Source organism: Ictalurus punctatus, chromosome 1, assembly GCF_001660625.3.
Source record: "Ictalurus punctatus breed USDA103 chromosome 1, Coco_2.0, whole genome shotgun sequence".
Lineage (NCBI taxonomy): Eukaryota > Metazoa > Chordata > Actinopteri > Siluriformes > Ictaluridae > Ictalurus > Ictalurus punctatus.
Window position 1 is genome coordinate 34,697,503 of NC_030416.2, and position 24,065 is coordinate 34,721,567.

Genomic DNA, 24,065 nt, shown 5'->3' on the forward strand with positions numbered 1-24,065 from the left:
TAGCTACCTAAATGATGTCAAAGGTCCATGCAATCAGAAGGTGACCGGAAATCTGCGGGATGCAGGTTGTACGAGGGATTCAGTATGCTACAGCACACCGTGTTGATTATTGTAGAGGGGGAAATGCGACGCACAACCCGGAAGTGTTTCTAACAGATGAGAAACAGTGGAGAAGTGGATTTGTTTTGCTGAGTTGATTTGTTTTAGATAAAGAAATCGTCAATATTGTCGTGTTATGTTTTGCTACAGCTTTAAATAGTGAATATATATATATGTGTGTGTGTGTGTTTCTGTCTTTAATTTCGACATCCCGTGTAAACTGTGATGTTGAAGCTCACCATCGCTCTGTTTGTGGTTGTAATGGAGAGTGTGTCCTCTGATGGTTCAGGAGTTTGTGAGAATAATATCGACAGATTGTGTGAAATCTCTGTTAAAAGATGTCATCATCATCATGATGATGATGATGATGAAGAGAAGAGCTTTAATCCTCCCAAACATGCACTGAAACTTTCAGCTCAGAAACTATTAGGTAGGCTCAGAAATAAATACAAAAAAAATATGTAGATGATTAAACAAGATTAAAATACAGTTATGGTATTTAAAGCAATGCACTAAATGCTAATTTTATCAATAAAGAAAAAGTATTTAATAATATATGCTGTTTAATATGAAGACAAAGTGATATTGTGCTTATATTGCTGCACACAATGATACCGGTGTGTTTGTGTGTGATATTATAACACAAACCGGTGACGTTTCTTTTCTCTTTTCCCCCCAAGCAACGATCCTGGAGTCCAGAGTTTCCAGGGTTTTGTGTGTTTTTGTTTTTTATGCCAAAGTTTCAGGCTAGATTTGGAGCAAAGTTGCAGATGGGGGGGGGGACAAGTCCATGGATGGCACAGTCCCCGGGATATTGTTTTAAAGCACGTAAACAGAATCAGTATATGCAGCAATTAAAGGCCAAGTGTAAGTGCAGACAGCGTGTGTACGACGTACAGAAACGCTTCTGCTGTAAGATAAATTGCAAAAATTGGCAGAGGGAGAGAGAGGAAACGGCGTATTGCGGATACGGCGAGTCAGAAACGCGTGCGCACCACGGTGAAGTAGTTTCTCACTGAGAAAAAGAAGAGAAATATGTCTCCCTTTTCCGATGGTTCACCTTTTATTGGCTCATTTCAGGTCTTTTGAGATGATAATTTTGCTGAAACCTGGCATCCCTGGTCCTGGAGAACTCTTCTGTCCTGCACATTTCAGTGTTTTTTCTACTTCTCTACACGTATTATGCAAGGAATCAGCTAATTCTCAGAGTTGAAGTGAATGTGTAGGAGCAGGGGATGTGTCGAAATGAGCAGGACAGGGGTACTCCAGGACCAGGGAGGAAACCTGTGTTTTAAACCGGTTGTTTATCGTTATCGCCAACAGTGTTGTAAATCTGATTGAGAACGAGGTGATGATGATAAACAAATGATGTACGGTGCAACCGTAAATCACGTGATCTCACCGAGGTGATTTCGTTGTTTTACATTTGTTTAACTCGCTGTGTTCTTGTGATTTTTTACATTTTTTTTTATCATCATCTCCAGACTCTCTCCCGCTTGATAGAGTGAAGGATAACGCTGTTCGTACGGTGAAGAGGTGTGTGTTTTCTCCATCACAGCCCACGCCACTGAGAGGGAAAGTTCAGCTCGCTGCTGTATCACAGGTAATGTTTATGCAGAAATCTGTGAGAACTGAACACTTTTACACTAAATTAAGTCCAAGTTTACTACATTTTTGCACTTTTACACTAAATTAAGTTCAGATTTACTACATTTTTACACTTTTACACTAAATTAAGTTCAGATTTACTACATTTTTACACTTTTACACTAAATTAAGTCCAGATTTGCTACATTTTTACACTTTTACACTAAATTAAGTCCAGATTTACTACATTTTTACACTTTTACACTAAATTAAGTCCAGATTTACTACATTTTTGCACTTTTACACTAAATTAAGTCCAGATTTACTACATTTTTGCACTTTTACACTAAATTAAGTCCAGATTTACTACATTTTTGCACTTTTACACTAAATTAAGTTCAGATTTACTACATTTTTACACTTTTACACTAAATTAAGTTCAGATTTACTACATTTTTACACTTTTACACTAAATTAAGTCCAGATTTACTACATTTTTACACTTTTACACTAAATTAAGTCCAGATTTACTACATTTTTGCACTTTTACACTAAATTAAGTCCAGATTTACTACATTTTTGCACTTTTACACTAAATTAAGTCCAGATTTGCTACATTTTTGCACTTTTACACTAAATTAAGTCCAGATTTACTACATTTTTACACTTTTACACTAAATTAAGTCCAGATTTACTACATTTTTGCACTTTTACACTAAATTAAGTCCAGATTTACTACATTTTTACACTTTTACACTAAATTAAGTCCAGATTTACTACATTTTTACACTTTTACACTAAATTAAGTCCAGATTTACTACATTTTTGCACTTTTACACTAAATTAAGTCCAGGTTTACTACATTTTTACACTTTTACACTAAATGAAGTCCAGATTTACTACATTTTTGCACTTTTACACTAAATGAAGTCCAGATTTACTACATTTTTACACTTTTACACTAAATGAAGTCCAGATTTACTACATTTTTACACTTTTACACTAAATTAAGTCCAGATTTACTACATTTTTGCACTTTTACACTAAATTAAGTCCAGATTTACTACATTTTTACACTTTTACACTAAATTAAGTCCAGATTTACTACATTTTTGCACTTTTACACTAAATTAAGTCCAGATTTACTACATTTTTGCACTTTTACACTAAATTAAGTCCAGATTTACTACATTTTTGCACTTTTACACTAAATTAAGTCCAGATTTACTACATTTTTGCACTTTTACACTAAATTAAGTCCAGATTTACTACATTTTTACACTTTTACACTAAAGAAAGTCCTCGCTGCCTTTAGGAATATTATTTTACTTGTGTTTACTTTTGTTTTAATTAGATATTACAGACCTTACTCACGCTACACTCTGTATCACTGCGTGTATAAATATAAATTTATATATATAAAATTGGTTTTACTCTGCCCACATTTGAAATTTTTTCCTACATTCTTTTGAATGTCCATGGAATAAAAATAATATATCAGATGCCAAGACTGAACATTCTTCCTTCATTTCCACATTTGAATGGCCATGTAAATGAAGCAGTGTGATAACATGAAATTAAAAATGATCTTAAATGGGCATGGCCATTATTTTGACACTGTTATTGGCTGCTAATGTCAAGCAACTGTTTGACGCCGAACACAACAGCGCTTCACCTTCGCGCATTCGTTGAGAGTAGGCTAACGGTTGAGAGGCAGGAATTTGGCCAATAGTCGCTGCAAGCCTTTTATAATCGGCCAATGTGTGAGAAGGTGGGAATTACAGAGCGGGGTTAACGCAATGTAAATATGTGCACACATGATGTAGTATTAGACCGTAAGCACATCATAATGAAACTAAAGCCGAATCATGGACATTTTCTCAAATTTAGATAATTTTTTAAGGTCATGGGAAAAAGAGGACATGTGGTCACCCTAATAAAAGATTCTTTTGTTTGCTTTTAAATTAAAAAAATTGCAATCCTGATAAAAATTCCCTACATAAAACTTAGTTTTATGTAACGGATTACAGTTACTAGTTTCTTGTATCCTGATTACGTAACGCCGTTACATGTATACCGTTACTCCCCAAGCCTGGTCATACTTGAGTTAATATTTACAAAATACCTTTTGTTATATTCTTAATATTAAAAATAACATTTTGTTTACATAAAAAATGGTGAAAAAAATAAAATCTGTAAAAAAAAAAAAGATTAAGTACAAAATTTTTGTACACACACACACGCATCAGGGACATCCGCAGTACTTATGCGTACACTCTGGATGACAGTGAGGCTTATATGTTTAGAGCTCTTCCTCTGTTCTCAGGATGTTCTGAAGAACATTTTGGACTTGGACGAGTCTGTGACCCGAAGTGAAGATTTTGTGCAGCGTGTCAGTGGAGGGAAGCTGTTTCCTGGCTCTGCTCCTCTCGCTCACAGATACGGAGGCCATCAGGTATTCAGTGATATTTAAACTATAGGTATAGAATCCTATCTGGAGAAAAATGCTTTATTAAGTAAAAAAAAAAAAAAAAAAAAAGGATGTTTCTTTATGTAATGAAGTGAAATATTATTAGGAAGACTTGTGTGTGGAGGAGACGAGCTGACGTGTAGAAGAAGCTAAAAATGGCTGGTATTTTATCTTATTTTGCAGTTTGGTTACTGGGCGGGGCAGCTGGGAGACGGGCGGGCACATTTACTAGGCGAATACACAAACAGGTTATAATTAAATAACTTTTTTTATTTTTCACTCAGTTGCTGGTTCTTCTCTACTATATACATGTTTAAATAATATTTAAATGGCGTCTAACAGAAAGGGTGAGAGATGGGAGCTTCAGCTCAAAGGCTCTGGGAAAACTCCATACTCAAGGTAATGATCATCGCCAAACTTTCAATATGAATCTCTGAGGAAGTCATGAAAGTGAGTGGGAAGTTCGTGGTGTGTGTGTGTGTGTGTGTGTGTGTGTGTGTGTGTGTGTGTAGGTCTGGAGATGGGCGTGCGGTTCTGAGATCATCTGTTCGTGAGTTCTTGTGTAGTGAGGCCATGCACTTCCTCTCTGTCCCCACCAGCAGAGCTCTTAGGTGAACACTACAACATTACACGATATCCCAGGTGGTTGCTAGGGTGTTGCTATGGTATTTCAGATGGTTGCTATGGTGTTGCAATGTGGTTGCTATGTTATTCCAGGTGGTTGCTATGGTGTTGCAATGTGGTTGCTATGGTATTCCAGGTGGTTACTATGATATCCTTGGTGGTTGCTAGGGTGTTGCTATGGTATTCCAGGTATTTGCTAGTGTGTTGCTATGGTATTTCACATGGTTGCTATGGTGTTGCAATGTGGTTGCTATGGTATTCCAGGTGGTTACTTTCATATCCCCGGTGGTTACTAGTGTGTTCCTATGGTATTCCAGGTATTTGCTAATGTGTTGCTATGTGGTTGCTATGATATAACAGGTGGTTACTATGATATCCCAGGTGGTTGTTAAGGTGTTGCTATGGTATTCCAGGTATTTGCTAGTATGTTGCTATGTGGTTGCTATGGAATTTCACATGGTTGCTATGGTGTTGCTATGTGGTTGCTATGGTATTCCAGGTGGTTGCTAGGGTGTTGCTATGGTACTCCAGGTATTTGCTAGTTTGTTGCTATGTGGTTACTATGGTATTTCAGATGGTTGCTATGGTGTTGCTATGAGGTTCCCATGCTATTCCAAGTATTTGCTAGGTGCTTGCTATGATATCACAGGTGGGTGCTAAGGGTTGCTAACTGGTTGCTGTGCTATCCTAGGTGTTTGCTATTTTGTTCCTAGGTGGTTGCTATGGTATTCCAGGTGATTACTATGATATCCCAGGTGGTTGTTAGGGTGTTGCTATGGTATTCCACGTATTTGCTAGTGTGTTGCTATGTGGTTGCTATAGTATGTAAGGTGATTGCTATGGTGTTGCTATGTAGTTCCTATGCTATTCCAAGTGTTTGCCAGGGTGTTGCTAGGTGGTTGCTATGATATCTTAGGTGGCTGCTAAGGGGTTGCTAACTGGTTGCTATGGTATCCCAGGTTGTTGCTAGGGTGTTGCTAGGTGATTGCTACGGACTTCATGGATATTTTATGTCACAAATCTACACAGAATAGCTCACAGTACTGAAGTGGGGGGGGGGGGGGGGGGGGGGAATCAGTATAGTTAGCAGTATTATTTGTGATTGTGTAAGTATTCACCCCCTTTTCTGTGGAAGCGTGTGTTCGAGAACATATCAATTAAAAAACGGCATCACGAAGACCAAAGAGCCGTCAAAACAAATCTTTTCATCTGTTGCGTCACAATGAAATATCGCCACGTATCACGTAACCCAAACGCGCCATTTCAACCAAAAGGACTAACAGTAAAACTACTTCCTTCCCTTCGACTACCTTCAGTCCTGCAACAGTGTGATGTGCTGCAGAAGGTCAGAAGTTCCTCAGTGTTCTTACTGACGATGTGTTTCCTGTGTTTGTCTGAAAGCCTAGCGCTGAGTGAGGAGGCTGTGTGGAGAGATCAGTTTTATAACGGCACTGTGAGGAGAGAGAGAGGTGAGTCTGAAAACACACTCACATCAGTCTGTCTTAGTGTCGGTTCATTCTGAACGTGTGTGTGTGTGTGTGTGTAGGAGCTGTTGTCCTTCGTCTAGCACCGTCATGGTTCCGAATCGGCTCTCTGGAGATTTTAGCCAGAACCGGAGAGCTGGATATTCTGAGGTATTGTTCTTATCAGAAATGTTTTAGCGTCTGAAGAGATTTTTTGACAGTTTAAAAAATGAACGCATTTAAATTTTTTAAAATATTGAATAATTGTTTTTACCGAACTTCAGCTCTGACGTCATTTCAGTTTAATGTTTATGTTTTTATTTCGGTGTATGTAATACTTTATCTCGGTAGATACAGTTGTGTGCAAAAGTTTGGGCACCCCTGGCCACGTGAAACCTCTTATTGATTTTTGAAGTGAGAAGAATTAAACACAACCTCTGCAACAAACTAGTTTTTAAAAAAAATAATATTAATGCACAGTTACTATATATTTATTAAATTAAAATATAGAAAAAAATGTCACATTTTAATACTTATTAAGCAGTAGATTTATTTATATATTACACATGATTATGTTCTCGTATTGTGTACTGTATTAGAAAAAGACTATATAAACTCTAAAACTACATTAAACCAATATTAAATGATAAATAAACTGTAAATATTCATATGATTGAGTTTTGTGTGTGTGTATGTGTTTTACACTCTACAGGACATTGTTAAATTTTGTAATAGAAGAGCATTTTACAGCCATCGAACCCAGCGATCCGAACAAATATGTGGTGGGCAAAAGCATTTGTTGATGAAAATCATGAAAAGTTTATTATTAATATTTATTTTTAATCTTAAGTATTAACATACAGCTGGAATATAAGAATTTTATCACAGTAAAATCTGAAATCAGCATTAATATGAGTAGTGTAATGTGTTTGTGATAAGTGGTGTTTTGGTGCTGCAGAGGTTTTTCTCAGTGGTGGTGAATGAAACTGCGCACATGATCGCTAAGTGGATGTCTGTCGGCTTCGCTCACGGTGAGCGCTTTCATCGTAACAGCTGGGTTATTATACCTCATAGTACATCATTCGTAGATCATACTGACATTTTTATTTAATTACAGGTGTGTGTAACACGGACAACTTCAGCCTTTTATCCATCACTATAGATTACGGTCCGTTTGGATTTATGGAGTCGTATAACCCGAGTAAGTCTCACCGCATTGAAGTTTTACGCACATACCATTGCGTTCAGGAATGTCAAATAATAAGCGTTAAAATAATAGTAATGAATTGTTCATATAATATATTTCATACGTTTGTCCTAAAACACAATTTCCAAATAAATTAAAGCTGCAAGCAGCGTTTTCGGGGGCCAAGCATCCAGACCCGGTGAGCGGTACATACACTGACGTGTTACAGTTGTTGCCCAAGCAATCACAGGAAAGCACAGCCAAAACTTTAGGTAACAGGATTCAAGAAGGGATTTTTCATTTCAATCAGGATGCGTAGGGTTTTGACCATGGACAGTGGTGGAATTCTCTAACTGTCAAAAGAGAGGTCTAGATGAACAAATTGGCAGCAGGCTGGTATTGCTGCTGCAGCTGCCGCTACTACTGTGTCTGATTGGGCGGAAAAGCGCGTTGAACTCGTCTCAAACCAGGGAATCCATGGACGCCTGACTTTTCAAATTTGGACACACAGTTCAAAAGATATGACCATAAATGTACTTCCAAATTTGACCCAACGATGGCGCTAAAACATTGGTAGCACTTGTCCGAAATTTGGTCAGAATGTTCCTTAGACCCTCCCCAACCAATGTGCCAAATTTCAAAATTTTTTCCCAGACGGTTCTATGGGCTGCCATAGACACCCTAGCCAGAAGAAGAAGAGGTAGAATAACAATAGGGGGCCTGTGTGCTTTGGGTGCTTGGCCCCCTAATAAAGTCAGGAGATTTCTACCCTCTTTTATAGAAACCAGTCTTTAATATGAGTATACTATATATGTGATAATCCAATACTTTCTTTAATGAACAAGTATATTAATATACCTTATGCACTTTTGTTTTTTTTTAGACTGTGCCGCACTACTTGATTATTGACAGTTACTCAGTCTCCTATACTGAAACAATTTACTTGCCCTTTCTAGAACACACACAAATATATTTGATGTATCTCATCGACTAGTACGTAGTATGTACTTATACTTCAGTGTGTATGTCAGATTGCGTGTGAACCATAGCGTAAACACTATTCTCTGTGCTTTATTTCAGTCGTTAAACTTTTGCTTTATCGAATGTAGATTTTGTGCCGAACTCGTCTGACGACGAGGGCAGGTACGGTATCGGAGAACAGGCTAACGTAGGCCTGTTTAATCTCCAGAAGCTTCTCGAGGCTCTTCACCCGGTGCTGTCTCCACATCAGAGAGCACAGTGAGTCTGTTTGGGGTTACATCTTTGATAAACGAACTATTTAATGCTCAGGAAACAGTTTCCTGAAAATATCATCAAGTTGGGACTGTCTTCACTGGGGGAGAGAGAGAGTGTTGAGTGTGATGCTCAGTCTACCACTTAATAATGGACGTGTCAGGACCGGCTGTGTTTCCAAATGTTCTCTTTGCTTCTTTTAGTATGGTCCCCTCTGAAAGTATTGGGACAGCAAGGCCTGTTCTGTTGTTTTCGCTTTACGTTGAAGACATTTGGGTTTGAGAGCAAAAGATGAATGAGACAATGGCTCAGATGTTCAGCTTCATTTCCTCATATTTACATCGAGACGTGTTAAACAACTTAGAACACAGCATCTTATGTTTGAACCCACCTATTTTTTCAATTGGAGCACATAATTTTCCTTGCTGCCCAGGTGTGTCCTGTTATATTGATTGATGTGAGCCACAAAAGTTCTGGAACCAAGATGACTCTCTACCAAAGTGATGGGAAAGGCTATGGATCTGCTCATGATCCAAAACATACAAGCTCATCTGTGAAACATGGTGGAGGTAGTGTCATGGCTTGGGGTTGCACGGCTGCTTCTGGAACACTCTCGCTAATCTCTATTGATGATGGAACTCATGATGGTAGCAGCAGAAAGTATTCAGAAGTTTACAGGAACGTTTTGTCTGATCATTTACAGAGAAATGGATCCAGTCTAATCATGAGGAACTTCATCATGCAGCGAGATAATGATCTAAAACACACTGCCAACTCAACCAAGGACTTTATCGGGGGGGAAAAAGTGGAAGGTTTTAGACTGACCAGACCTTAACCCGACTGAGCAGCATTTCACCTCCTGAAGAGGAGACTGAAAGGAGAAACCCCCCGAAACAAACAACAACTGAAAGAATCTGCAGTAAAAGAAAGCCGCCTCATCCTGCGAGTACCGAATTGAGTTCTCTTTAGCGGCTTATTATGCTTGGACGGTCAAATAAACACACACGCATCATGTCAAATTGCAGGTCTGGCCGAGTATTCATGCAAACGCAGTCGGTTATGTCTTAAGTGAAGGTAAACAGTTGGGTGGGGGGAAATCGGAGGTGTGTCGATACAGTATACTGGATCTGTAGGTGCATGTCTTAATAAAGTGACAGCATTCTAATAAACCTGCTTCTGTCCGTGGCATTAATGTTCATCAAAAAAATAAAGAGAAAATCACTCACTCACTCATTTAACTCAAGTAAATGTAATAAAAAAATCACTGTATGTGTCATACAGTGTGGTCTATTTTATTTTACATTTAATTGCTTTATTCAATCGCCGTAGTATTTCTTACTCGAACTCCTGAAAGACCTGCCTGAGAAAACGTATCCTTATCGTGAGATAAGATTGTAGTCATATCGCCCGCTAAACATTAGCGTTTGGTGATTCCGGTCTTGAGTTTCACGTAAAATGTGAAATGTACTTCTTAATGTAGTAAATATCATAAACCCTGCTGATAGGGATTAACATGGGGGGAAAAAACAGAGCTGTGTTCAGAAATGAGTTTGTTGTGATTGATGGACAGATTAAAAGCCGTAATAAAGCATGACGTTTGGTGTTATGAGCTGCTGCTGAATGTAAGTCTACTCTGTACTCTCTCTCTCTCAGACTATATAAGTGTGGGGGGGACGCATCACATCACTGAAATGTCCACTCCGACTGGAGGGCACGATATAGTGTGATACAATAACAAAACAGCTTCATTTGTATTTTCATACACTTGTAATATAATAAAAGTTCTCTGTATACCTCTATATCCCTTTTTTCTTTTCAACCATTTTTTGATAGGAAACTAGTCGAGGTCCCGATGACATGAAATAAAAATATTAAATGGCGATGGTAAGATGTAATAGTTTTTTTGTTGTTGTTGTTACATTGATGTTGTCATAGATTTGTGAAGGTTCAAATATTCAATTTAATTACCTTCTGGACTCGATTGGTTAAGGACTTGGTCTCGACTCGAACTCGACAAAGGTGGACTCGGACCCAACGCTATTATTTACCGTTGATTTACTTTAAGACTATCTGTTCCTATACTTTTGCTCACCTAAACATCCACAAGGTGCCGAGTTCTAAGTTGTTTAACGCATCTAGATGTAAATATCAGGAAGTGAAAGCTAAAATTCAGATGGATTTCGAATGATTGACGGTTTGCACGTTTACTCTGTTGTATTTGTGTCGTCTTGTTTATCGATGGCATGAGGTACACTTCGTGAAGCGAATCGTTGTTTTATGTCTTTGTCACTCAGAGCTGAGCGAACACTAAGAGGATATCCAGAAATCTACCACAGAAGGTGAGTCAATATTTCAACGGGGTTCATGTGGTTGTTGTTAAAGAATTGATTTGATTCCAAATGAGTAGTATGTTTACCTTAGTAATTAGCACAAACCGGACAGATGCGATGGTTCTCAGTGTTTTCTCGCAGATTCGTTCATCGTTACTTTGACTGTCACGCGTTTGGCAGAAGTTTTTATTCACAATGTCTTCGAAAAGGGAGGAAGAATAATTTTCTGACAATCCCGGGACTGATTTTCTTTCTATTTTCTGATTTTGGTCCTGTTTTTGTTTTTATTAAGCACATGAAAGAGTGGTTCCAGTCAATTTCAACTGCAGTTTTTACTGTTCGAACAATCCAGAAGCAGTCACACTGAACCCCCCCCCCCCTTTCCCTTTCACATGAATGGGAAAATCAACTAAAAAAAAATAAAAAATTAGCTTCTGATAGCGTTCACCATATCGGCGGGAGATCCATAATAGCAACATTATCTGCGTAATGCTTTCCATTTATATTTATGGCTTTTGGTAGACGCCCTTATCCAGAGCGACTTACATTTATCTCATTAATACAACTGAGCAATTGAGGGTTAAGGGCCTTGCTCAAGGGTGGTAGCTTGGCAGTACTGAGGCTTGAACCCCTACCTTCTCATCAGTAACCCAGAGTCTTTAACCACTGCCCCATACATACTGTCTTACATTGACTCTACAGAGCTCCAAACCAACCATGTGTAAGCGTCGTTTTCTTTCTCTTTTCAGCTTTCATGACCTTTTCAAAGCAAAATTGGGCCTCCTCGGTGATGACGAGGGTGATGCGTATCTCGTCGCCTTTCTGCTAAAGGTGAAGAGAAATGATCAATGCCGTGGGTAGCTTTTGAGATATATGTATTCTGGATTCGCTCAGTCTTCTCTCTATTTCTTTTAGCTGATGGAGGATACGCACGCAGACTTTACCATGACATTCAGACAGTTGAGTGACGTGAGTCTGCTCGAGCTCCAGAAGAACTCCATCACTCAGGTCCTCATCCTCCTCCTATTCATCCAGAACATATAGAAACTGAGTAAAAGCTTCATCCATGCTTCTTAGTCATTTATAGCTGCACTATTATGGCACTTACTGGCCGTTTGATCAGATGTTGTGTGGAGAAATTCAGCCTACAAAGGAGGTTCGGTTCTCTGATTAAAGCCACGCCCCTGAGTACAGCTTAGGGCTGTGAATGGACAGTGGTTGCATTTCAGTGTTGCATGGCTGCAACTCAGTGATGACAGTTTTTTTTTTTAAAAAGAAGAAGAAGAAGCAATATGACAGGGGACTGTATTAACGTCTGACCAATGCGATGGGAGACTGTATCAACGTCTGACCAATGCGATGGGGGACTGTATCAACGTCTGACCAATGCGATGGGAGACTGTATCAACGTCTGACCAATGCGATGGGAGACTGTATCAACGTCTGACCAATGCGATGGGAGACTGTATCAACGTCTGACCAATGCGATGGGAGACTGTATCAACGTCTGACCAATGCGATGGGGGACTGTATCAACGTCTGACCAATGCGATGGGGGACTGTATTAACGTCTGACCAATGCGATGGGGGACTGTATCAACGTCTGACCAATGCGATGGGGGACTGTATCAACGTCTGACCAATGCGATGGGGGACTGTATCAACGTCTGACCAATGCGATGGGAGACTGTATCAACGTCTGACCAATGCGATGGGAGACTGTATCAACGTCTGACCAATGCGATGGGAGACTGTATCAACGTCTGACCAATGCGATGGGGGACTGTATCAATGTCTGACCAATGCGATGGGGGACTGTATTAACGTCTGACCAACGCGATGGGGGACTGTATCAATGTCTGACCAATGCGATGGGGGACTGTATCAATGTCTGACCAATGCGATGGGGGACTGTATTAACGTCTGACCAACGCGATGGGGGACTGTATCAATGTCTGACCAGAGTTTGCCCCTGCTTTTCGAAGAAGTAATAAAATGACACGAGAGTGCATTACAGTGTGAAACGATTTCTCTGTATCAGTCCTGAAAAGCAATACCGTGTGTGTGTGTGTGTGTGTATTGTATATTACATAAACTGAATCTTTTTACAGACCATGTGGGCTCTCTGGGATCTTTCCTCTCATGATTATTTCTCAGATTGGGTTGAACTGTACATAAAGAGGATTAAAAGGTAACACCATGTCCATGACCATGTGCCTTGAACACTTCAGCTCATTCTGCATGTGAAAGTTTTGTTCATGTGTTGTGTCTTTTACAGTCAGGTGGGTGATTCAGAAGAGAATCGGCATCACAGGATGAGAGGTGTGTCTTCTTGAGTGCGGTGCGTCATTTCTGTTGTGTACCAGTGACTATAGCATTACCGTAAACACACTCATAGACACACTTCTTTCTCTGTGTGTATTGAAATGCAGGAGTTAATCCTCGCTACGTGTTGAGGAACTGGATGGCCGAGTCAGCTATTAGGAAAGCAGAGAATAACGACTTCTCTGAGGTGAGGAACTGTCGAATCTGAGGAAGTTCACATAGATGTTTTCTCTCTAAAGATTTTCTCTCGTCTTTATTATGTTTTAAGTCATAAGCAGATGCCATGATATGGCTAAATGTGTAACACTGGCTTGTACAGTTAGCATATTGTGGCATATTTAAGTTCTGGTCCTTGTAGACGAAACAAGTCTAAGAACTTCAGCAGAAAGAATGGATTGTAAAATGATTCTGCAGTCTGATAGACATTCTGTTCGTGGCCTGCAGGTGGTGCTGTTGCTTCACACACTGACTGAACCCTTTGTGGAGAATGAGAATGCTGAGAGAGCAGGTTACTCCAGCAGACCTCCAGCCTGGGCTTCAGAGCTGAGTGTCAGCTGCTCTTCCTGATCTTCCTCATCTATACGCCTACCTCTAGGTCCTTTTATAAAATGTACTTTTTAGATGCAAGTAAAAAAAGAGTCACAAAGATTGCATTTGAATCTCTGAAACTAACATGTACAGTATACTCAATCGCTCAAAACATTACGTTTAAAATGAAGGTGATTCTCTGAACAGTGAATCTTCAAAGCGAATCACTGAACAGTGAATCTTTCAAGCAAATCTCTGAACAGTGAAATTTTAAAGTGAATCGGTGAATCGTTTAAGTGAATCTTTAATGCAAATCTCTGAACAGTGAATCGCTGAACAGTCACTCTTTAAAGTTAAAAGTGCTGTACAAATAAAATTGAATTGAATTAATAGAGACCTGTTGGGGCAGGAATCATGCTGCCTCATGCTCAGAGGTGGGGCAGAGAATAGGGCAGTTAATGACAGGGTTGCCAGGTTGTGGCACTTTAAATAACTCTGCAGCCACCAAGATCTTGTTTTAAAGCAAATATTCTGAACTAAATCTAATACATTTCCACAAAGAAAGGCACAGTGTGAGTGCGGACTGTGTATCCATGATGTACAGAACCATTTCTATCCTTAGATATGTTGCAAAGATGAAGAGAATGAAAGCGGAATTGATAGCGTGTGGATAATGTCTGTAACATCCAAAATACATGTGTATTATTTGTTTCTCTGTGCAAAGGGTGTAAAAATAAATAAATAAATAAATAAAATTATTTTGCAGAAACCTGGCAACCCTGGTTTATCAAACAAAAGGTCCATCTAAAATCAAGCTTCTAGACTGTACGCTAGATGACTGTATGGTTTCTCTAAATATTCACTAGATAATAGTGTGTAAAATAAGATGATGCTGGTCCTTCTGTAATTTTTGGTGTTTATGACATACAAAAAAAAAGGCCAAATGATATGATTTAATGAACAGTGTGAATATAACCCATATAACTGTTTTGTATAATTTGTATAGAAGTGGTGTATAATTAGAATCCTTTTTTTTTTTTTTTTGGTATTTAATTTTATTAAAAAATTTACTTTTGAGTACATGATTTTATATTGAATCTGTTGAATATTTCATTCCTGTTTCCCAGTTCCAACTGCCATTCCACCTAAAAAAAATAAAAATAAAAAATACAGTGTAGCACTGATCATTTAGTCCTCAAAATATTCACCCAGACAAATCCACATATTTACAGCACGTGTATAATATCAGAAGTCAATTCTTAGAAAAACGGGTGAATTTGCTGAAAGTTCACTGCCCTCCACGTTTTTTCTGCATTTTCAGCATGAGTTCTGACATGAGGTCACCACCAGAGGGCGCAGCTAATGCCGGTGTAGTCCTCTTTGGAGGAGGAGGTGCGACTTTCCTCATAGTGGATGCGGAGGGATTGAATCCTCCTCCGGAAGATGGCGGTGGAGGAGGAGGAGGAGGAGGAGGAGGTGGAGGACCTCCGCCTGCGGATGGCGGAGGAGGTGGTGGCGGCGGAAGATGATCTTCAGCTATAGCTTGAGGAGGAGGAGGAGGTGGAGGAAGATAATCTCCGCCTATAGCTGAATGAGGAGGAGGTGGTGGGAGGAACGGATCTGGAGGAGGTGGAGGAAGCTCTCCTGGCATCATGGGAGGAGGTGGAGGGAGGAAGTCGGGAGGAAGCTCCATGTCATCAGACGGAGGTGGAGGAAGCGGAAAGTCTGAGGGCGGAGGATGGAAACGTGGCACGGCTCGCTGAGGGGGGACGGCTGGGAGCTGCTTCTTTACAGGCATGGAGGGTGAAGGAGGAGGAGGAGGAGCCAGGGCGGGGTCCGGCGGTGGAGGGGGCAGGACGTCGACTGGAGGTGGTGGAATGAAAGCTGGGGCCTTGAAACACACACAAAAACTATGTTTAAAATTCATTTGAGATCTGGTTAAAATCAGCACAGAGCTAAAAACAGGTGTATGTTAAATGTCATGGTCCGTGGGGGGACGCAAACTTTTAACCTTAAATCCTTGTCCTAATTTACACGCTAATGTGTAAGAAGTTAGCATCTATTATGTTTTAGCTACATTAGCATAAGACACTAGGTCGATTGATTATATTCGGGTTAAGTGGAAAATTGTGATGACACTTTTCCTTTTAGATGATCTTTAAAATGTTCAATAAAGAAAATGATGCACTTTATACACACACACACACTTTGATTAAATCATATGTAGTATGGTTCTAGTTTTGTTAAAAATGTTCAATGGCTAGCTTAAGATTTCCTCAGAAGACTCGTCATTGTGGTAATGGCTGCCGTACCACGGTGTCCAAAAGCCCACTCTGTTTCAAACGAATGTGGCTCTGGCAAAGTTTTCCAGCATTTACAGCAATCTGGCCTCAATCTTCTTCACTCTACACTGTGTTACAGACAGCTGGGAAATATTTCCAACTCACAACGCATTCCCTTCTTCTAAATGAAAGCACTAGCTGTAGTAAAGACATGAGGCAGTTGAGTCAATATCAGGTGTTAGTTGTTAAGACGGGACAACAACACGGTGCGTTAAGAGCTTCCAGGTGTTAGCGCTTCAATAAAACACCTGGTGTCAGAATTAGAAATATCTGAGGCAGATTGTGTGTGAACAGGATATTTCTCTTCCATACAATTAATAAAAAGTTAAAACCTTTCCTGTTGTTGTTTTTCTCCATTTTATTAGCACGTTTACCTTGAGCGCCGGGTCCGAGCGAGGCTGAGGAGCATGGCCGTTGGCTGCTTTGGCTGAAAAACACAATTAGAACATTTCATTCACCTCGGTAATGTTTTTCCTGTTTAAAAAATGGTTAGTTTAGTACAGCGCTCCTGATCTTCGTGGTGGTTTGACCACATGTTTAGCTTCTCAAAATCTTTCTTGGCCATGAAATTGCACTTATTTTATTTTAAAATAAGAGAGAAATGAAGTGAAGTAGTCCATCGTGGCCACAGGAACATAAGCATGGAGATGATCGATTATAATCGTAAGATAACACTTTACTTCCATCTTGGAATCACACACAAAAACCATACTGGAGTCGTGGGTGGGACGTGCGACATGGATACACTGTACCCGTGTATCCTATATCCTAATATAGGATTAGATATGTGCCAAAAGTATTGAATGTAACAGAAATATACCGTGAGAAAGAAGAAAAACACTGAACGTAGTGGCAAAACGTGCTGTGTCTGAAACCGCTCCTTATCTCCTATACAGTGAACTCTATAGGGTGTCGGCCATTTTGTAGAGGTGTCCGGATTCTCATTTATACCCACAATGCACTCTGATTTCGAGTGTACATCGGATGTACACTCGCCAACGCACTATTTCCCAAACTCCCGCGCGAGACGGCGATAGAATGCAAAAGACGGTTAAACACGGCGGATGGGAAGATCGGAGGCGGGAAATTTTCTACAAATGTAAGTGTGACTTTTTATTCATTAAAATACATCCGTATCGAGATATCTCGAAGCGAAAGGATACGGATTATCGATCGATTATTGGCACGGTATTTGTTTTCAGCCACTTTTAAATGTCCAGCTGGTGAACTGTTCACGTATATTAGTTAACACATTCACAGTACGGTATTCACGTACGTGCGTACGACTTTATAATGAAGTTAACCCTCCACTGCATGAATTATTACATCTAAATTAAAAAAATATATGTTGTATTTTGGAAAAAATTATTTTAAAAAAAAGCTTAGGGTGGGGGGTAGCTGGTAAATGTGCAAGGTCGGAAACTACAGTGATATATAGTCAAATAGCATAGCATATAGACAACACAGAAATAACACAATGTATGACATGGCACTTTTTTTTTTGTTGTTATGTGAAAGTTAAAGCACCCTTTTTCCATTTATATAGGAAAATAGTAGTTTTGTATTACTGCCTATCAATAATTGGAGATAAATGCATTGTTGCCATATGGCAACACCGTACAGTGATGGGTTAAGGACGGATGGGGAAATATATATAGCTGCGTTTGTTTCTTACAGGAGCTGGAAGAATCTAGTCATCAGTTAACAGCTGGATGCATTTTGTCTAATGTCTTCCTAGCGATAGTTGGCATCTTCGAGCGAACAAAGCACGCCTTAAAGTTGTTATTCTTCCTGAAATCTGCCTTTCTCTTCTCCTCAGGAGAACAAAGAAGTCACGCCAAAACCGAAACTAGCCAGACGGAGTAGATTTTACGGCAGGTTTACCTCAGGAGTCAGCGTGAGGACACCGACAACAGGAAACTTCTCGACAATTAAACCCTGTGAAAATAGTCCTTTTCTAATTATTTTTTTTTTAAATAAACAAATAAAATAAATTTCCAGATAGTCGTGTTTTTATTCTCTGTTTTTTTTTTTTTTTTTTTAAATATAAATAAGTAAATAAAAATGACAAGCAGTTTTTGTTCTCTTTATCAACTAATACAATAAACGTGATAAATGAACAATCAGTACGTCTACACGGACAACAATAATCCGATATGAACCCGATTAAGACGATACTCTGATTAGGAAACTCGCATGTAAACGGCGATTATCGATGACCTTAATCCGATTAAAGTCACACTCGAAGTAAACACAGATGGAATTAAGACGTGTGGAGTATTCCTGTTTTAGTCGCGTTATCGATGTGCGTTACAGACGCGTACACACCTTAATCACACTATTAACGTCGTGTGGGAGTTTTCACCGCATTGTGCGACAGGACACGACCGCACACGGCAGCGCTCGACCGTTTGCAAATTCTCAACGCTAACAGACTTTTCCGCTCGTTCCTACCAAATATTTAATTAAGTACGACATTCGACCACATATTTAATCGTGGACTCAAGTTAGATCATTTATGCACACCTTATTAAAAATAACCACCGAGTCACCTCAGAGGTTTCAGTAATTGAGTCAGCAGTTATCGTTACTAACAAATGCAAAAGTTTGCGTACCCACTGGCGTGCTCTGTATGCCTCAGTAAGGTGTACAATCACCTTATTTCAGGTAGGAAAAGCTCAAACACACTTAAACTCCACGAGCATCAGCAAAACCAGCTTGTCCACAACCGAAAACAAAAAAGATTCACTTTTCTACAGAAGCCGACTTATTTGTCTCATGATCTGGACGTAACAAAAACGATGTCGATTTCTCACGATGTAATTTTGTCACTAGAAAATCTCACGCATTGTGAACGGGAACGGACGTGCATGCACGTTGGCGTCTTCGCCCTCACGTTAAAGGGCTAACATTAAAGATCTTCTTAGATCCATCATTTCATCAGGTATGGGGTCTGCAAACTTTTGCACTCGGCTGTATCTGGGTATTTTACAGTATATAAGAAAACGCACGGCTTTAGTTTGTAACGTGTTTGGTTACCTTTCGGTGTTGGAGACGGTGTAGACGCGTTGGAGGTTGATGGACTCGGCTGGAGGTTCCGGTTCGTCCAAACTGATGACAGCGATGAACCTCTTCTTATGGCTGTCTTATAGTTCTCATACAGCGATTTACCGTACTGCAGGGGATAAACACACACCCGTCGGTTTTGCCTATATATGACCTTTTTTTATTTCATTTCATTTTTCAACTCATGTCTGGAGAACCCTCCTCCACGTGTGTTTGATTGTGTTTCAGTCTTAAATGAAAAATCTTCAGTGAAAAATAACCTAAATACAGATCCAAATCTTCATATACATGCTTCAAGTGGCATTGTTAAGCTCCATAATATATTGTAAACAATTTTGATAAATAACAGACAGAGCTTGTACTCACACATCTAAATGTATTATTTAAGAGTCCATTATCATGACTCACAGCTTACAAAGCCTTGGGGGCGGAGTTAAACCAAACTGTGATGAAGAAAAAAAACTCCCTATTCCCTATGAATATAAATTGCATTATGGCAGGGATCGGGAACCTGTGGCTCTTTCAGTGATTGCCCATGGCTCAATGGCTGTGGGGAAAAAAAGGAATCACGAAAGCTAATGCGTTTTAATTCAATTAAAACTCTACATATTACATATTTTAAAATATTACATCATTCATAATCGATGCCCGTTTGTCGTTGTACACACCAACCTGTGGCATAACAAGGTCAGATTTCATTGGACAACATGGAATGGAGTGGTAACTTCCTGGTGTAATTCATAAATTGGTCGAAAACTACATAGCCAGCCTGTTTTCATTTTTTTTTAACAAAGGTGAAACGGCTAAAAGAAAAAAAGAAAAAAAGCCAGACAAATTTGCATATTTGGAAGTACTGTACTCCACCTTGTTTTGATTTACCGTTTGATGGAACGATCATATTTGGTTAAATGAAGTCAAAGTGCCACCTACAGGCCTAGTAGGTGAAGTGCAGGCTGTTAGATCAAGAACACGCAAACTGCAAAATGGCCTTTATTAGTCTACATTACTATTATTGCATGATTATACAAAGTGGTAAAGATAATAACTAGTATATATTTTTAAATATGTTAACTTTTAAACTTTATTTGGCTTTTATGGCTCTACCAGCTGAAAAGGTTCCTGACCCCTGTATTATGGTGTTATAAACCTGCTAGGGTGGCTTCACTGGATAAAATCTTAAATTCAAATTCACGCCTCATTGATTACTCGATCCGGCATCCTTCAGCCTGTGACAAATAATTCAATAAAAGAGAAGAGGGGATACAAGTACTTGGCGTATGGAAGTCTTTTTTTTATTTTAGTATGTAACGTAAGTGTATATGGATGGCTAAAAGCTCCACATTCTAATGAATGATACAGTAATAAAAGCTATATGACTTCTATTAGACATATTTTTCAGACACGTGTTTTAATGAAGTGTAATCACCATCGTGTCAAATGCAGGTGAATTCACTTAAATCGCTTTAAGCGAGTGAAAACGTCTCATTTGATTGTCCTGCATTGTCCTGATTGTCCTGCATATTATATACAGATATGACGAGTTTTCGCTGGGTTTTATCTCACCTTAGCGATACGGATCCCCGTAACCCACAGGTTCATGGTCCATTCATCGTCACAGCACAGGTACTTGATGTACTGAGACTCCTTTTGGATCTGAGGATGCTGGAGACACATCACACATGCTTCATTAACACTGTGTATATTACTTTTCACAATAAAATGGTCGAAGTTGGCTCGGAGCTAAATCTCGCTTTGCTAAACCGCCACTGTTTTACATGGATTTAAGCATAAAGCGTCATTTGCATGCCTGCAGGAAATAAATACGCATTATTCAGCGGAATGTGCTGATATGGTGGTTACTGTGCATTTTGCTGATACCAGCTGTGGTTGATGAGTCAGCACTGGCTCCTCTCAGGCACGTTAACTCTAAAGCTAATGAAGCTATGCTGATGTTTTGTCTTTCCATTTCGTATTCATATTTTGTAGCGTTAGAACCTGGAAGTGAAATGCACTTAACTGGGATTTTTATGCCACAAATCTACACAAAATTGCCCTTAATACACACACACATTATGTTTATATATATATATAGAATTATATACACAGATAAAAAAAAAACATTTGAAAAAAAAAAGTGACATAAGTATTCACCCCTGCTCCTGAGAAAGCCCTAAATTAGTTCCCATTAGAAGTCATACATACTGTATCATTTGTTGCATGGAGTCGACCTGTGTGCAATTAAAGTGTCACGTGATCTCAATTAACTTTAAAATAGACTGGAATTTTTTAGAAAACATACCTAAAGACACAGCATAATAAATACAGAGGAGCTAACAAAACACATCTGGAAATGTCCTAGAAATGGATCAAACTGGGTTTAGTAAAAATAATCACTAAACAGTCCACAAAACACCATTAAATCCATCATTAAACAAAGAAAAGAAAAAAAAAAAAGAGAGAATATGGTACCTTGACCTGGGTAAAGAGGGGATTAATCAGAAAAGCAACTAATTCTAAGATCCATAGGGTTAACTCGATTAAGATCTACTGCACCAAAGCCCAGACACTGCACTGAGCTGGCTTTATGGAAGAGTGGTGGGAATAAAGCCATAGCTGACTAAAAGCCATATGAAATCCCATTTGGAATTTGCCAGAAGGCATGTTAGAAAATGATTCTCTGGTTTGAGAACCAACTTTGGACTTTTTTGGCCTTTGCACAAAGTACTACATTTAATAGAAACCCAACGCTGCTCATTACCCTGAGAGCACCATCTTCACGGGGAAGCGTGGTGGTGGCAGCGTCACGGTGTAGGCATGCTTTTCATCAGCAGAGGCTGGGCAACTGGTCAGGGTTGAAGGAATAACGAATGAAGCCAAATACAGGCCGAATAAGTTCACCTTCCACCAGAACAACAAGCGTAAGCATACTGCCAACGCTGAATGTGTTCGAACGACCCCATCAAAACCAACACCTCAGTGCGATCGAATGACTTATCAACTATCAACCTTCTCCAAAAGCACGAGGCTCCAAATGTGCAAGAAGACTTCCCACTATAATTGCTGAAAAATGTGGTTAATACTTATACAACCAACACACGTCTGATATTTCTGTTTAATTAACCTTGTCTGACATGCTGCTTAAATCAAAACAATAATAATCTCAGTTACGTCCATTTCAGTTCCGTGTTATAACACTACGAACTGTGGAAAAGTTCAAGGGGAAGCAGGGGTTGAGGAGGGGAGGGACTTCTGCCACACACACACACACACACACACACACACACACACACACACACACACACACACCTGTTTTCATCTCCGGAGCTGGTCATTTTGTTAATCACAGCTTGTTAAGGCGCTGGTGTGAAGGAGACACACACCTTGAGATAATCATGTAGGAAAGTTGTGATTAGTCACCGGGGCTTAGTGAGCTGTAAAAGCCAGAGAGGGAACAGATTGCTTGCCAAATAACCTGCGTGTTTCACCTACTGCCAGATGGCTGTGTTTTAAACGGGGAACTTTTATCCGTATAGTGTTAGGGAGCGCTTTTATTTTGAAGAAAATTTCAACCGAAAAATACAATGTGGACGATTCCTTCCTGATTGAGTCGATCTGAATCAGTCAACACATGTCTGCTGTTTCATTTTATTTTACTCATTTATTATTATTATTATTATTATTATTATTATTATTATTATTATTATTATTATTATTATTATTTTATACTAGAGTGACAAGGGTTCTGATCCGATCTGTATATTTATTTTTGAATAGCATTAGGCTAACTGTTTGCTAAACTGATAGCTATACGCTTGCCATAGTTATTAGCCTCACAGCTCCGGTATAAATGTCTACAAGTCTATAATTTTGAAAACATTAAGATTCATATGAAGTTTAAAGCTTAACACGTTATATTTAACACTTGTACATGTACTTAACACTTACATGCATTTATATCATTCGGAATCTGTGATTCTTATCATTAGAAAAAAAAACTTTGCAATGAAACATGAACCATGATCTAAATGTATCAGAAGGACCTTTAGAAAAAAAAAAAAAAAAAGGAAAAAAAATATCAGATAGGAAAAGAGTATAAAACTGTTTGCTAATGAGTTTGGAAAGTTTATACGTCACGGTAGCAGTTCATCTAATTCTTAAATCTAGGAATTATTAACAGCATTTATATACAAACCGCTGAATGAGTGTGGATTCAAAAAGATCCAAAAATATCATCCAGATGATACAGTAAATCTGTCGACTTTAGGCCACGCCCCCCTACTCAACTCTACTGTATATAATGAAGAAGAACATGAGTCTGCTGCAGGATAGCGACCCGGTTTATGTTTTATAGAAACCACTCCAGCATTTCTATGACACCGATCACCTCGACACGGTTAGATGGAACACGACTGTGTGATGAGTCACGTGTTCACTGTACACGATGTTAAACTGGTGGCTTTCATTGCTTATATTAAACCTTCACTGCCTGTAGCACCATTCCAGAAGTAAAGACATTCAGACTCATCACATTTACTGGATGATGAGACTACTTTTGGAGAGAAACTGGAAGAGTTTGAGTGTGTAGCACACACGTACACGGTTAATACTGACACACGGAGGAAAAAGAGGCTCTAATAGGACAGTTCCCTCAGAAGGACTGCTGGAGAATCATAAGTTGGCTTTTACAGGAAATACGTTCAACAGAGCTGAGCAGCACCGTTCCAGCTGTGGGCGGAGTTATTTTTTTCCGCCCATTTTGGGGCGGGGCTCATAATTGAAGGTTTTACCTTAACATACAAAAATGGGATCGAT

The 24,065-nt window shown here is 39.2% G+C and overlaps 2 protein-coding genes across 5 annotated transcripts in view; one reads left to right on the plus strand and one right to left on the minus strand.

Moving 5' to 3' along the window:
- Window positions 1-104: 104 nt before the first annotated feature.
- Window positions 105-15,361, plus strand: LOC108272805 (protein adenylyltransferase SelO-1, mitochondrial). Of its 4 annotated transcripts, XM_017481573.3 has the most exons (20): window positions 110-529; window positions 1,584-1,702; window positions 4,013-4,141; window positions 4,340-4,404; window positions 4,499-4,555; window positions 4,669-4,767; window positions 6,182-6,249; window positions 6,327-6,414; window positions 6,956-7,025; window positions 7,202-7,274; window positions 7,361-7,444; window positions 8,539-8,668; window positions 10,957-11,001; window positions 11,742-11,823; window positions 11,908-12,000; window positions 13,104-13,183; window positions 13,271-13,314; window positions 13,425-13,504; window positions 13,762-13,912; window positions 15,167-15,361. In XM_017481573.3, exons 1-19 carry the CDS (start codon window positions 325-327, stop codon window positions 13,882-13,884), a joined length of 1,734 nt encoding a protein of 577 aa, XP_017337062.1. In that variant the 5' UTR covers window positions 110-324; the 3' UTR covers window positions 13,885-13,912; window positions 15,167-15,361. The 4 variants fall into 4 exon arrangements, 3 of the variants coding, with proteins under 3 accessions (XP_047014526.1, XP_017337081.1, XP_017337062.1); XM_047158570.2 differs by lacking the exon at window positions 10,957-11,001 and having other exon boundaries at window positions 109-529; XM_017481592.3 differs by lacking the exon at window positions 4,669-4,767 and having other exon boundaries at window positions 109-529.
- Window positions 14,347-24,065, minus strand: part of apbb1ip (amyloid beta (A4) precursor protein-binding, family B, member 1 interacting protein) — a 46,599-nt gene continuing 36,880 nt past the window's right edge. The window contains exons 11-14 of the mRNA XM_017481559.3: window positions 20,817-20,915; window positions 19,227-19,362; window positions 16,562-16,614; window positions 14,347-15,736 (exon numbers count right to left, since the gene is read on the minus strand). Of these exons, the coding sequence (XP_017337048.1) occupies window positions 15,134-15,736; window positions 16,562-16,614; window positions 19,227-19,362; window positions 20,817-20,915 (891 nt within the window). The 3' untranslated portion in view covers window positions 14,347-15,133. The remainder of the gene's footprint in view (window positions 15,737-16,561; window positions 16,615-19,226; window positions 19,363-20,816; window positions 20,916-24,065) is intronic.